This window comes from Dermacentor albipictus, chromosome 3 (assembly GCF_038994185.2).
Source record: "Dermacentor albipictus isolate Rhodes 1998 colony chromosome 3, USDA_Dalb.pri_finalv2, whole genome shotgun sequence".
In the NCBI taxonomy this organism is placed as follows: Eukaryota; Metazoa; Arthropoda; class Arachnida; order Ixodida; family Ixodidae; genus Dermacentor; species Dermacentor albipictus.
Window position 1 is genome coordinate 123,216,017 of NC_091823.1, and position 14,671 is coordinate 123,230,687.

At 45.4% G+C, this 14,671-nt stretch overlaps 1 protein-coding gene across 2 annotated transcripts in view; it reads left to right on the forward strand.

The window, feature by feature from the left end:
• Window positions 1-14,671, forward strand: part of LOC135909454 (probable cytochrome P450 49a1) — a 215,017-nt gene that overhangs the window by 154,000 nt on the left and 46,346 nt on the right. For both annotated transcript variants that reach the window (XM_065441436.2, XM_070536020.1), the window contains 5 exons: window positions 5,593-5,754; window positions 6,212-6,359; window positions 7,632-7,849; window positions 9,918-10,207; window positions 12,891-13,090. In XM_065441436.2, coding sequence (XP_065297508.2) covers window positions 5,593-5,754; window positions 6,212-6,359; window positions 7,632-7,849; window positions 9,918-10,207; window positions 12,891-13,090 — 1,018 coding nt within the window. The remainder of the gene's footprint in view (window positions 1-5,592; window positions 5,755-6,211; window positions 6,360-7,631; window positions 7,850-9,917; window positions 10,208-12,890; window positions 13,091-14,671) is intronic.

The following is a 14,671-nucleotide window of genomic DNA, read 5'->3' on the forward strand; positions in this document are numbered from 1 at the left end:
CATCCCTGAAGTAAAACTGCATCCGCATAACAATGAATAAATTCAGTACTTCGCACGTGAACGCGAACATATGCGCTGCACAACCAAGAAGAGGGAGGCAGCACCCCTCTAGATAATCTAAAACCTTCCAAAATATCTCTCCGCAAAGGCCTGCCTCATCCAGGGAAGCCGACACACTTTTGTTAGCAGTCTTCATAGAGCCCAGTATCTTTGGCATCGGGTGCATTAAGGAACCTTGCTTGAGACTTCTGCACTCAAGTAACTGTCACAGCCAACTGCTGGGGTTTCAAAGCTTATGTCCGTTATGCATAGATCCCATGGGGCACCCTTTGTGACTTTACGAATAACATATCCACACAGATAATAAACAACATTGTCCCCCATGTTCATTGCTCATTGCTATGCTCATTGCAAGCACATTCTGGTGAGCTGCTTCGCTCCAGGCAACTTATCAACGTCGCCTCAATGGCATTGCGAAGACTACTTTTTTTACTTGCAGGCTTCTCTCGTCTGCTTGAATGTGTCATTGATGCTGACGAGCACAGGTCCTGGCACACCGTCCACACTACCACGTAGAGCTGTTTTAACAGGTGTATACAGGTTTAGAAGGCGGAATATCTGCGTGAAGTTGGTTATAGTAGGATGGGACTCATCTCAACCGAAGGAACGCACTAGTCTAATGGATTGCTGAAAGAAACGTGAGAGGGAATTTCCTAGCAAGCAGTGCAATCTGAATGTAGTCACAACAAATGTGAACAGTGTGTCTTACCTCCAGTGGATCTTGATGTAACTTGGCTGTCGAAACATAGAGCACACCTGGACGCGGCAGATCATCGACAATGTCTAAAGTCTACATCAGAGTTACTCGCAGTGACTTTGTCGTTTGTTGTGGTGCAAAAACCTTCAGGTTCTTTTGAATTGCATGCTGTTCTGTCAAGTTCAGCAGTTCCAAAAAATCTTTGATGACCTGACATGATTAGTGTAACAATTTTATATCCCTTAGGAAATGCGCACGAAGTTCAAAGGCGGTGGTCTGATAAACTATGTTGACGTAGAATGCTCGCCGACATTTAATAACACACAAAAAAACAGGAGGGAGAACAGACAAAGTGATAGGAAGAGCGCTGTGCCCTCCCTAGCTATCACTTTGTCTCGTTCTCGTGTTTTTTCTTGTTTCATTGCCGTTTCATTGTTCCATTGCAGGTATGTTTGCTCACTAGGCGTGCAGCATTTTCCTGGCACACAAATAAGAAACACGAGCAAAACGTGGCACGCTTCTGCACGCATCGGCGTCTCTGTCCACCCGCACAAACGTTGTTCGCACAACCCGCCTTCGAGCCGACAGTGTCGCGCGCGCCACCCCGCGGGCGCGACAGAAAGGGGCCAGGTGCCGCGGCGGAGTTTGACAACTGAAAGTAATCTAGTAACGTTGGTATGGACGGCGACAATTCTGATAAGCAGGAGAGGCCTGGAATGGACATCGGAAAGAGATGAAGAGGAAACTAATCGCGCAGGAAACGACTGGCTAAACGCCGCAACATAGCTAGACAACCAGACTAACCTGCACTTGCAATCAAGATTAACCAAGGCTAACCATGCTATGCCATAGCTTTCGCTACGTGTATCTTGGCATAGCCGAGCTAAGCCACTGCCAATTTTTTATTTTTTTTACTCAGCGCATCGTCTGCGCGCCACAGGTGTTGAGCGGCAGCGCAAGCGTCAAATGCAGTAGCACGTTGTTCCTGGGTTTGGACTAACGAGTGGTCTTGGCGCTTATGTAAGCTCCCTTTGCTTTAGTGCGATTAGCGTTTCGCCGGAGCTTCTCGACTGTCGTTCTGGAAATTAACACGCAAAGTCATGCTTGCGCCATGTGAGGAACGCGGTGCGTCGCTGTAGGGGAGGCTTGCACGAATATCTGATAAGTAAATTAATAGCAAAAAAAACGCACTTGCAGTGTTGGACACATTTTGGGACTCATTAAAGAACATCACGCTGTCCAAATTAATCCGTAGTTCGCCACTATGGCGTGACTCATAATCTGATTGTGGTTTTGCACGTACCAGCCCCATAATCCAATTCAAGTTTATTACTTCTGCCACGATGCCATGTGCCATGTGAGGCAATGACTATGCTCAACCCTCTCAGAGGTTATGAAATATGGTGCACAACAACGCCTCAAGCAAACACCTCTCCTTGTGTGTTCTGTTTACCACGCTGACAAACAGCAGTGATGCTGGCAAGGTAACGTTTAACACCGTCACCAAACTAAACGATGAAGAAATTAAGGTTTAGCCGTCAACATCACCGCTAATCATCACAAATCAATGCATCCAGCACGGAATGCTTCGCTTACATCGATTCCTGCAGTGCGTGGGATCTCCATATTTTTGAAACTGCAACAATTACATGACGAGCATATACAAGTATATCCGCGACCTGTAAATGAATAAAATGTTTCTAGGTTGAGCTTCAAGTAACTGTATGTTCGGCTCATTCTGCTTTCCTGAATTTAGGTTGGTCACGCATCACAACCTATGCTCAATGTTGTAGAGTGACTGGCTGACTGGCTTACTTTTCATGTATGTAACTGCATTCCAGAGAATTCATAGGATACTATAAAAGAAGGCATTGTTGTACGTTTATCAATGACAATCACAAGTATTACAACATTCTAAATGTAAGGTGTTTCTCATTATAACAGTTGTGCCTTCTGTGCATCGAAGTTCCACTTCACATGGAGGAAAACAGCAATTGCCACAGGCTGGTGCGACCTCACAGAATCATAGCCGAAATTTCAGAGAAGGTGCTTCATTAGAGCAGTGGCATTAAGTATTCCTATCACCTGTAAAAAATACTGCGTAATTTAGAATGTTTCCCACATATCCCGCTTTCGAACACTTGCTTTAAATTTTTTTTAGCAAAGGCCACACTTCATCCGCACAAATCCAAGTTTGCATTCACGTCAGCGATGATCTTCTCCTTTCTTTAAAGTTTATTTGTCCTTGGCGGCAGTTGTAGTTCTTAGAATACAGTTAGCTTAATTTTGTGCCATCGGTAACCGACGCTCCACAACATCCTCGAGCACTTGTATAATAATTGACTACAAGTGCCCTAATTACTCCACACAATTTCAACTTTTCCTACGTATTCCCGTTAGCCTGCCCCTTTTTCCCACAGTACATATACAAATTGCCTGTTTAATTTTCGTAAAATACTGCGGGCGCCTCGTTCAACGCATGAAAGAGGGCGAGGAGGAGTGTTCAGTAGTTATTTTAAACGTGCACAATTAGGACAGCCACGCTGAGCTTTTTCACAAATCACCAATAACATGGACCACACTTGCACCTATTGTGAACTAAGTGTAACATACACTTCTTTATGGACACAGGGAAGCATTGCCGATGAAGGCTGTATAAGGTTTTCGAGCACTTGCTTATGTAAATTTTAGCCAAAGCTGTAATTATCTGAGGCTCTCGAAAACTTGCGCATGCATCAGCCACGAAATTTCCGTTTTAACTTTGAAACATCTATAGACTTTGTATCCCGTTGAGATCTTTCAGGGTACTCTCTGCTGATAATCTCGAATGCATTTTTCCATCATTTCTCAACAAAATGGGCATTTGACATACACTGCAGCTTGTACTTTGATCGTACATCACCCGCAGGATGTTTGCAATTTCTATGAAATATAGATCACGTGCTTGTTCATTTGACCAAGAAGACCATAAAACCCAAATTGGAATTTTGCATCAGACAGGAAATTAGATAGGCAACAAATATTCAGTAATTATTTACCAAGTTCGTAATACATCTGCACACTTGCAGATTTCGACACACGCGTTTCAATATATGGCCCTCATCCTCTCTAAATATGAAATCACCCCGGAAACCAATATGCACCATGACTCCCATTATCCATTACGATATCATGCATATAGGATACCATATAAAAACCCATTTATCCCACATGTCGTACGTTGTTATTGGTATAGGAATTATGGGCGTTTTTCTTTTCAGTAAGGTCGTTAAATAAAGGCTGATGTTCGGAAATCTTTATTTCTGAGAATTATTCACCAGAACTTTTCTCTCCCTTAAGCTAAATGCGCGCATCTCGCCATTTATACGAAGCCAAAGTAACATGAGTGAAGCTATTTTTTGCTCTTTTGCTAAATATCGCCTCCAATGTGTTAGCTCCAAATTGTTCCATGACAATGCAATGTCTTTTTTTTTTTTTTGCCACTCCCCGAAGAGTGGCACCGATTCCCTTATTGGTGCTACGGTTCACAATTAGAACACTGAAGTCTATACCCTACTGATGGCTGAAAGGTAAATTACTTTGGCATAGTATAAGGCATAGTATAAGGCATTGGAGAAGATTTTTAAGTAACTGTAAAAGAAATATTGTACCATGGACTCATATAGAAAGAAAAAAGTACCGATGGATAATTTTCAGAAATAAAGACTTCACGAGCATCAGTCTCAGTCTTTATATAACCGAGTCTCGTAATATTGCTGTCACTATTCGTTCTTTCAGATCAATGGTGAAACGTCGTAAACGTTTCATCCAAGTTTTTAAAGAGGCAGAATACGAGGGTTTAGCAAATTTATTTTGCCCACACTGAAGCCAAACACTCCAAAATATGCCTTCGCAGCATCTCTAACTTGAATGTCTTGCTTATTTTTTCTAAATATGAACTCATTCAACTATCCCGTTCGCCAAGTACACCGTGAAAAGACGCACACATTCTCTTCAAACGTTTCCATTCATACTAACTGCTTCGCTGCAAATTGTTCCTCAGGGAGCCATGCCTGACTCAGCTCATTTGCATTGTACTCACTGTTTTGATGTGTTTTGTTCCACATGTTGCTGTAGCCTACCCGCTCATTCTTCGCATCTTTCACGTTTATCTCTTTGAGTTACATGCCGTCATCTATTTTTTTAAGCCGAGCTGGTTTTTTTTCTCGGTGCCATATCAAGCAAGAAAGACAAAATTAGTTCCAGCAGCTACAGCATTTCTTCATGCGTAGATCACAATGTCAAGAGATTTGGGGATAGTAATAGTGGGCCTTGTAGTATATCAAACTGCATCCGGTAGCTCACAGACCGTAAAACAAAACAAAACATAACTCACAAAACTGTAAAGCGCTTGCTGCAACAGCGGAATGCAGACAGCAACGGAAATAAAAATATCCGCGCGCATGCAACTGCGAAATGTGGTGATATATTCCTTTTTTCACACAGAGGCATGAAGCAGTGGGAGATGAAACCGCGATTACCTTGTAACTTGTTCCTCAACTACTCATTGAATCACATTGTGCCAGTCTTAAAACTAGGACAATAATAATAACTGGTTGGATTTTATCCACAAAAGCTAAACCAGAGCTACGACAGACGTCGTCGCTGAGTTCTAACTCCGCGGTGTTCTCTATCCTATCAAAAATATTTGAGCCCATATTATACTGCTGGCAGTATTCTGCTCCGCTGTTCGAAATTTAACATGCGTCGCAATGTTCTGCCGCAGAGTGCTAGAGCCCGTAAGCGTCTACGTACGGCGTGATAAAGCACCACGTAATTTTTTTGTTCAAATGCAGGAATCCGATCTGGCTCTGGGTCCTTTAGTGATGACGTACGGTCGCTCGCAAGTGACCACATTCAGCTCCCAAGTGACTACGGACTACCTGACCATCCTGGCCGGCTTTCCCAACGTCATTCATGCAAGCATCTTCGGCACCTTGATGGCATTCGATTTGGAGGTGAACGAAGCAGTCTCGTCACTTTATCGAGAGCAAATAGTCTCGTTCCTCGTCGGACACACAGGTCACGCATGTGCATCGAGAGTTCAGGGAGGCACGGCATTATATTCAAAACAAGCATTCACGAGGCCCACTCATCGGCAAATTTATATACACCTTATTTATCATTCGTGCGCAAAGAATGCGGAATTTCGGAAATCCAAATAATTTTATTGTGAATAATGAATCAAACTATCAAATATTGATTACCTTCTAGAGTACTTAAGAAGCTATTTCTTTGTGGGTTCTCGAGCAACAAGAGACAGCCATCGCTAATTTAGAAATTTTGGTTTCTATCAATTGACAGCGGGTGCTGTAGATCAACAGTTATCAGGAGCGTTGCTTGAAGGGTAGTTGGCGTGCACAATACGACGAGAATGACGTGTTGTTCTAATACCGGTACGTGGACTGTTGGTAGGTGTGGATAGCTCTGCTGGTCTCCCTGCTGCTCTGTGTGTTCGCGGCCGTGATGATCGACATATTCAGCAAAGAGAACGGGGGCCGTTCCGTCCAAGACATGCTCTTCGCAAACTGGTGGATGTATTTCTCTATTTTATTCTACGAAGGTGAGAACCACTTCTGGGTGATGAAGTACATGTGCACAAAAATCAACAGGTACAGCATTGGTCGTATTACTGTTTGCACGGATGTCACCTTGCCACAGTAGTTTTCTTTTTCCAGGTTAAATAACTACGTCCTAAAAGAAAGTTTTTGCACAAACGAATGGCAAATATTGGCTGTGCTAACAAAGACAACGGTGTGCATGAAACACATGTTAATCTAAAACCCCCAGAACAGCACATTTATTTGAATATAGAAAAATAAACGCGAATTTAACTCACAGTGGAAGTAAATGTTATAAGCGGAGCACCTGAGTGCACAATCTGCATAAATTATGCAGAACGCATCGCGATGAGTGCCGTACTATTCTCATAGGGCAGCACTATTTGGACGCACAATTGCAAGATGTTATAACTTTGTTCAAGCATATGATGGCTAAGTGGGTGAAATTTGTACTCGTGAATTGCTGTGAGAATTATTGCGTTTGGGTTTACGGCAATTTATTGCAGAAATACAACTGAACTACGTGCGTTAGTTTAAATTGCAACCAGTGGGGCACTCTGTCTACAAAATTTCGGCGCTCTTGCGTCAGGAAATGTATGCGATTTGAATCGACGTACTCGGACAATTTGCCTTATTCCGTAGAATGAACAAAACGACTTCATCCAGGAAGGAATGCGTCATGTAATCCGATTCCGAATGGGCTGAAGCGCTGGGCCAATGCCGAAGCTAGTAAACAAGAACGGTAGAAAATATGCGCTCAACGTAGCAGAGACAAATTACAGATCCTAACCGGGTGACTGAAGCAAAGTATAGTTCGCAATAAAAAAAAATTATAAGCACTTCTGGGACGAAAAGAAGATTCTCAGTTATATATTGCACACTAACATAAAGTGCTCAATTAATATCTTCTAACCACAGCCTAATGCGATATATCCTCAAAATTCAGGGTCCAGACCTTCTGCATAACAGCGATAGGAGGAGTCTCTAGTTAAATCACATTATATGGGTAAGCTTCATGCCTTGTGTTCCGTACCTCACACATGGTGTACGTGCATTGAACGTTTCAAACCACCCGAAAACAGTCATTCTTAGTTCTGCAATGGTTTATTGAGTTCGGCACTGGACAATTTCGTGAGCATTCGTTGGAATCCGTACCGCAAGAAAAACCGTGTCTATGAGTGCCTTCCGAATGGCCACTGCAACTAAGTCATGATTCTTAGCTGCGGCAGTGGGAAATCTGCGACCACTGACTCTATATCGCTTCTTCCGCACAGCTTCACCACGGCCGCCGCGTGGTGCGCCATCCAGGATCGTATTCGCCATGTGGTGGCTGACGGTGCTGGTGCTTATGAACGCCTTTACGGGTCACATGAAGGCTACAATGATGGTGCGACCCGAACCCGACCGCATTGATTCCATGAAGGAGCTCGCCGAGCGCGCGGACATGAAGACCTTCATATGGGAGGGCACCGCCTATGAATCCCTGCTGAGGGTACGTATTGAACAGACGGCACCTTTAGTGTTTTCAGCATTTCCCCAGTTAGACTGACTACACATCACGCGGTATTAGTCTGGCGTAACAAAATGTAAATATTCGACAACTTATGGTGTGTGATCGTTACTCGGAAGGAAAGACTTGGCGTTCATGATGCAAATACGCAGGAGCAATGCATACGTACTTGCTGAAGTGCCTGAGCCTGAATTTCAGCTTTACCTTAACCAAAACTTTTCATAACCAGGCGCAGTAGCACAGTGACTATAGCGCATTGCTGCCGAGCGACCAAGTCGCGGGTTGGATGGCCGACCACTTCGGGCACATTTCGAAGGGGACGAAAAGCAATGGTCAACCACAACGAATTCAGGAAAAGCGCCTCACCTTTGCTGATCTAGTCTGGAATATTTGACGAAGGAAGTGGCAGATGATCACGACGGTGAAGCAGCACGGCAAGAAAGCAGGAGCAAAGATAACCGATGAATGTTGAAATGATGCGGGGTCACATTCACAATGATTTTATGTTCCTAAGTGCTCTTCGCCATTGGCCAGCCACATTCGCTCAATACCTGTCCAGCACAGCTCTGGCTGGAATCTGCTTTTACAGAAGATTTAGCCCAAGAACATCCTTTCTTTGTTACGGGCCCTGTATTTAACATGGGCGCACTATGTAAACTTGCATTAGCGGGGTGCATATCTTGAATTGATAGCATCTACACGGTTGATGCCATACGCAGAAAGTTGCATGCCATACTCTGTTAAACACGAATCATTTCTGGGACAAAGGAATCGTCGCTTCAACCTTGCCCGCACGTGAGCCAATCTTCGGCTGCCATCCATACCGGCATCTCTGTAGCCAGATTTTCCTATCTCTAACGTCAGCGAAATGGTACGCAGATGCACACGGACACCATTGCAGCACGGGCCGCGATATTAAAGAGAGACTGCGCGGCCTCCTGCAACTTTCTCAAATATTCGTCTCGAAAGATGCTTGCGAAGTTTGAGCGAATGGTCCGCGGTATTATCTGTGGCTCTCGGTGCCAGTGAGAGCCGTAACCGATTGTGGCAGGGATTCTAGGCACTGTTCAGACGCCCTCCCAACGTTGCCGCTAGTGCCGTTCGCGAGACCGAACGTGAGGTTGCCGGCAGCGTGAAAATAAAGTGACCACCTGCAATGCGAGCATGTTGTAGCTGCAGCTAACTGATATGCGGCGTGGTCGGGCGTGCGCACCACTGAGAGTGCGCCTCACTCCGGTAGGTGAAAGACGAGCGCTGTTGGCGCAGAAACATGAGGGGAGGTTGTCTATGCGGTACACGATTCCCCCCTTATATGCTTCACGGGTCTGCACCTGGCGTGACCAATATGTCCAGCGGCCTTCAGTATTTAACCAGTTAAACCGCACTTGGGGACAGCCTTCGAAAATGCACTGGGAGCGCATCCAGCAAAAGCGCCACAAGGATTAACCATACGATTTGTTTTGGATGATTACAACAGCCGATGGCTGCTCTGCATTCGTTTGGATGGGAGCGACATACCACGACTAGGACGCGAAACGCGCTACGTGCTAGGAAATTGAGCAGTGATCTAAAGGCTCAGATTAATTTGCAGTAACATGTACGTATGCCTGCTCGTTCCTACATCTTATAGCTTTCGTAATCTTTGTCACAGTGTTTAAGCTTCGCAGCATAGCAAACCAACCATTCTAAACTACAACCTTGTGCGCCAATCCGCATGCTCAGTTTTGGGCACTTTTGGGCACCTGGAACGACTACTGCTAACATTATTTGCCTCTACGGCCCACAGTTCTGCATCCTAGTCCAGTATCGGCTTGTTCGATGTCACAGAACGTTACCGAAGAGAAGCGTCTAAAGTTGAACAGGATGAAAACATTCAACGGAACGAAATTAATACCAAAGGAAAAACAACTTCCCCAGTGGGGCTGCTTCGAAGTGGAACGTATTCAACACTGGCACTTGTTTATATTGTTGTCGCAACTGCGAACACATTTATGACTCGAGATCACAAACTTTTATCGCGTTCTGCATGAAGCCGTCGTCCTCGTCGCAGGGTTCTCGGAATGTGCCGGAGTACCAAGCCGTGTGGGAGATGGTTGCTCGCTGCAACGGCACGTTCGACACCAAGTCGCTCTACTCCAGAGCGAACCTCATCGATGTGCAGAATGGGGACGCCGTCATCGTCAGTGACGCTACCACGATGCGCTTCCACGTGGCGGCCAGCTGTGGCGTGTTGAGACAGGGCACCTTCTACTTCTCGCGGGAGCAGTTCTTTCCGCACAAGTTTGCCGTGGCGCTCAACCGAAACGAAGACCCAGCGTTCGTTGCCGTAGTTAACCAACGGTTAGTAGCACGGTTATCGCCTCCTAAGTAATTTGCGTTTAAGGTAAATGGAATAATAATTTGTTGGACGGGACAGACGAAAGGAATGGGCGAATAGCAAACGTTAATTGCGCAGTCTTTCATCTGTTCCTTCAGGCTTTCCTGTGATATGAGCTTTTACTCTAGCAGGGACGTCTACATTAATCAGTGGTTGAAACGCGATACTCTAAGCGCGTGGTTGCATGCCGTTTTTGCGCTACCGACGGGCGCTGGGGACACCGGGCTGACGCTTTTTTTATATGACGTGAATGCGAGAGCCAATGTGACGCGTTGTGATTGAATCTGGTCCCACGGCGGTCGCCCAGTGCTCACAGGGGGCTCGAAAAGTGCCAGCCGCCACATGGTGCGAGTATCGCGCTTCAGTCGCTGAGCACTGTGCCTACTAACTGGTTCATGTTAGCACTCTTATATATCGTTGCTTAAAGGCAAACTGCAACGAGAAATTCCGGACTCTGCAGTGACATAGACAACTGGCGGGGTTAGCTTCCACGCATATTTATAAAAGGCGCAATGCACGCAGGGCGAAGAGAAAGACCGGACACACAAATGCCCGCTACTAGCCGAAACATTATTAAAAGCACACACCCTCCTAACATTCTTTTTCGCGATGAGCAAACACTGCATAAAAGCCACAAAGAGAAGGAACAAGGCAAAATAACCAATAGAAGGAACGAAAATTATCGTATACTTTCCTAGCCCCCGGAGTTTAATAGAAAATCAATTTCACTTTGGTAGAGTGATGCGGACGGAGCACTGATACAGAGATCTGACATGCGCTATATGTAGAATGCCTCAGCAACTTTTCTAATGAGCTGATACCTGTGCTGCATCAACACGTTCGTATCATTGAGCACAGGATGACAGGCGCACTCGCGACAATGTATTGCCAAGTTTTAATTTTCTGCTCCTAACAAAGACAAAAATTATAGTGACGTTTCACTTGGTGAGCTCGGGTTACGCGCAAGCGTACGGGTGCTGTTCCGGAGTTTCTAAGCTATGCCACCTTGCCTGACACATGCTTCCTATCGCAAACAACCTAACATGTTGTTCGGGAGTCTCCTGGTCACGCCTAGCCCGCACATGCTGTCAGTCTTGTTCAGCTTGTGCCCGGCGCTTGCCGACGACTTGGGAGTCGGCCGACTCACGCTCAGCCTGCCGCCGTTTGTACTATTGCTCCGTTCTTCTTGCTCGGCGCTCGGCCTCTTGATCAAGAGACGAACCCCGTACGCCCATAGCGCACACATAACTGATATCAACAGCCAGAGAAGGTCAACCCAGCGCGCCTCTGACAACCCTCCTCCTCCGCAACCTTTCGCCTCCTCTCTCCTTCCCCGCTTCGCTCAACGCAGCGTTGCTTTGCCGCTCGCTTAGCGCGCTCCTCAGTATTTTTCCCGGGGCGTGATTCCCCTCTCCACCTCCAGGCGCCTTCCTCCTCCGGCACTCGCTTCCCTCGCGGCGACACGCATAATCTCAGCCATTTCACAGACGGGGCATGTACGCTTGAACGCACACTCGAAAATGGACCGGGCTGGCACGCACGCACTTTTACATAGGACAAAAATGTGGTGCTGAGAGAAAGCGGTTGAAACATAATCTAAGTATACTTCACTCCACATTATTTCTTTGGAAAAAGGTTGCGCTCAACTCCACTCTTCACCCTTAGACACACACCTGAGTAATGTTATTATGGGCAGAAAGCCGCACTTCAGCGCCATAGAGTGAAAACACTTGTTGCCACCCATGAATTGTGCGCATCATACTTCAGCATGCACCATCCCGTGATAGCTCTCATGGTCACAACAGATAAACTGAACGATTATGGAATAAAGGTTGAATAAAGTGGGTGTGAGAGTCTTAGGCTTAGCGTAGCATCATAGATGGGTTCTGTCGGAATTTTTTGAGTTCCTGATGTCAGTCGGCTCAGCAAAACTACATTCGTAAAAATACGTTGCAGTAATTGTTACATAGCGTCACACCATTTTCTACTTTAGTGTAACTGCAGTAGGTAACTATAGAGTTAGTAACGTAACTTACTGTTACATTACTACTGCTAGTACTATTATTACTGTTACGGAATGCTGTTATTAACGGGTCTACGCTACCAATACCAAATGCACTTCTCGCCTCCTGATGCAAAGATTCTCTCCTCCGTAGCATATATCGGGCCAGCTATGGCGTATTCCACAATGGGCACAATATATATGTTACCTAATAGAAACTTTGAAACCAGCAGTGCTCACTGTGTTTGCAATTGGCAGCTGAGGCCGATTACTAACAGTGACTACCTTGTTTAGTCAGCCATGTTACTGACTCTACCGTTGCCCGCTGCACTTATACTAAGGAAGCAAACGCTGTGTCACTAGATAGTAACTGCTGTGACCTTTTCTTAAGAGTGTAGGTAATTTAGCCTAACTTAGCGTGATTTGTACTGATATTTTACGTACTGAGTGGGCTTCTAATTAAAGGTGCAGGGCCTTGAATATGTTGAGGAAACACGCCTGGCTCGTTTCTGGCTCTTTGTCGACACCGCACACCTTTTTCTTAGCTTCACGTTGTGGGAGTTCGCACCGCTTGGCGGCCTTGCGGAAATGCGATTGCCCTATTTAGATGTACATCACTTCGCCTATCTTTCTTCTGAGACCAGAATCAGTTGGATGAAGGAGAGCGGCTTGCTGGATGCCTGGATGGAGGAGGAGTACGGTGACTGGCAGAAGTGCGCCTCTGGCTCCGGTGAGGACGCGTACAGCCCCCTGTCAATGTTTGAGATGCAGTCCATCTTCTTCATCTACCTCATGTTCAGCGCTGCATCAGCCATTGGATTCCTGTTCGAGCTGCTTATCGGAGGTACAGCAGTTTCAGACTTCTACATTATGCAAACGGCCCGAATCAGATGCAGTATTTGATGTAAAAACAATATTACTAGCGGTGATTTTGCATCGGGCAACGAGTTAGCCGCTTTATTATTATTATTTTTTTACTGCTTGTGCACTACGTGAATTGTGTTTAGCGGAGCGGTATCAGGCATATGATGTGTATATCTCGCTGCACGCACATCACGATGATAAGAGCATGCCGTGCTTCTATTTTGGCCCCACGACGCGTGATTGTGGCGCCATCTGGCGATGGTGTCTAAAGTGGCTTCTTGGTCAGCACGTGACACGGCGCGCGGCGTGAAAATGCGGCATCATGAGGTGTTCGCTATAAAAGCTGCTGACCAATGTATTCTCTAACGTTTTTTCGCCTAAACCACCGCCGTGTATTTTGTTTTCTGCTCAGTCTCGCAGAACAGCCTCAAAAACGCCCATTGGGCGAATTTAGGTGCACGTTAAAGAACACCAGGCGCTCAAAATTTCCGGAGTCCTCTACTACGGCGTGCCTCATAATCAGAAAGTGGTTTTCGCATGTAAAGCCCCATATATTAATTTTAATTGGGCGATTTTTTCCATGATCAAACCAAATTGCGAAGCACTGCGGTACTGCTGCGCTCTTTGGTAAGTCGTAAATGTACCTGATGGCGAAATTTTAGCGCAGGAGTGACAAGAAAAGTGTACTTAGAGGTGCGTAGTCGAGAAAGGGTCAACCTGAAGAATGACACCGATGGTACACGAACAAGAAATTGTATGTCGCCCTAGCAGTATTATCATGAAACGGGCCTACAGACTCATGTTTAATTACATACAGAAGTTATGCCGCGCCGCAAACAAGCAAATCGAATTCCTGCGCCCGGAAACATACAACAGACTGAGAAGTGTTACGAAGTGAAGCGATCTTACATTAGTCGGGCAACGGCGCTGTACCACCCGTATCAGTAGGCAAGGCGGCACATCAAGTGAAGGAATGTTTAAGGAAGATCATTTGACATTAAGTTTGCGCCTGAATAGCTGAAAAAGGACGAATTGTCGGTATCAATCAATCAATCAATAATCACTCAATCAATCAATCAATGATTGGATGAATGAATCAATCAATGAATCAATGAATAAATCGATCAATGAATGAATCCATTAATCATTCAATCAATGAATCAGTCAATCAATGAATCCATCGATCAATGAATCAATCAATCAATGAATCATGCACCGCGTGCCACCCCCATACATGACACAATAGTAAGGTTGTGCATGTAACAACCGTAAATAAGGAGTTTTGAAACACAAATATTCAAATCGCCTTGATTGTTTTTACATTGCAGGACTTCCAGTTTCGAAAAAGAAGCCAACGATACGGATCATCATTACACCTGAGTCAAAGGCATGGACCACGGCGCGTCGAACATTTCAATATGGGCCTAGAATGAAACTGTAAACGAGCTACTCACGAGATCGCCAATCTTTAACGCTCATCTGACTTGGCGAGCAACGTATAGGGTTCGTGTGCTTATGGTGTGTCTTTGAACCTATGTACTTAGCTAGTAGCTTTAGAACA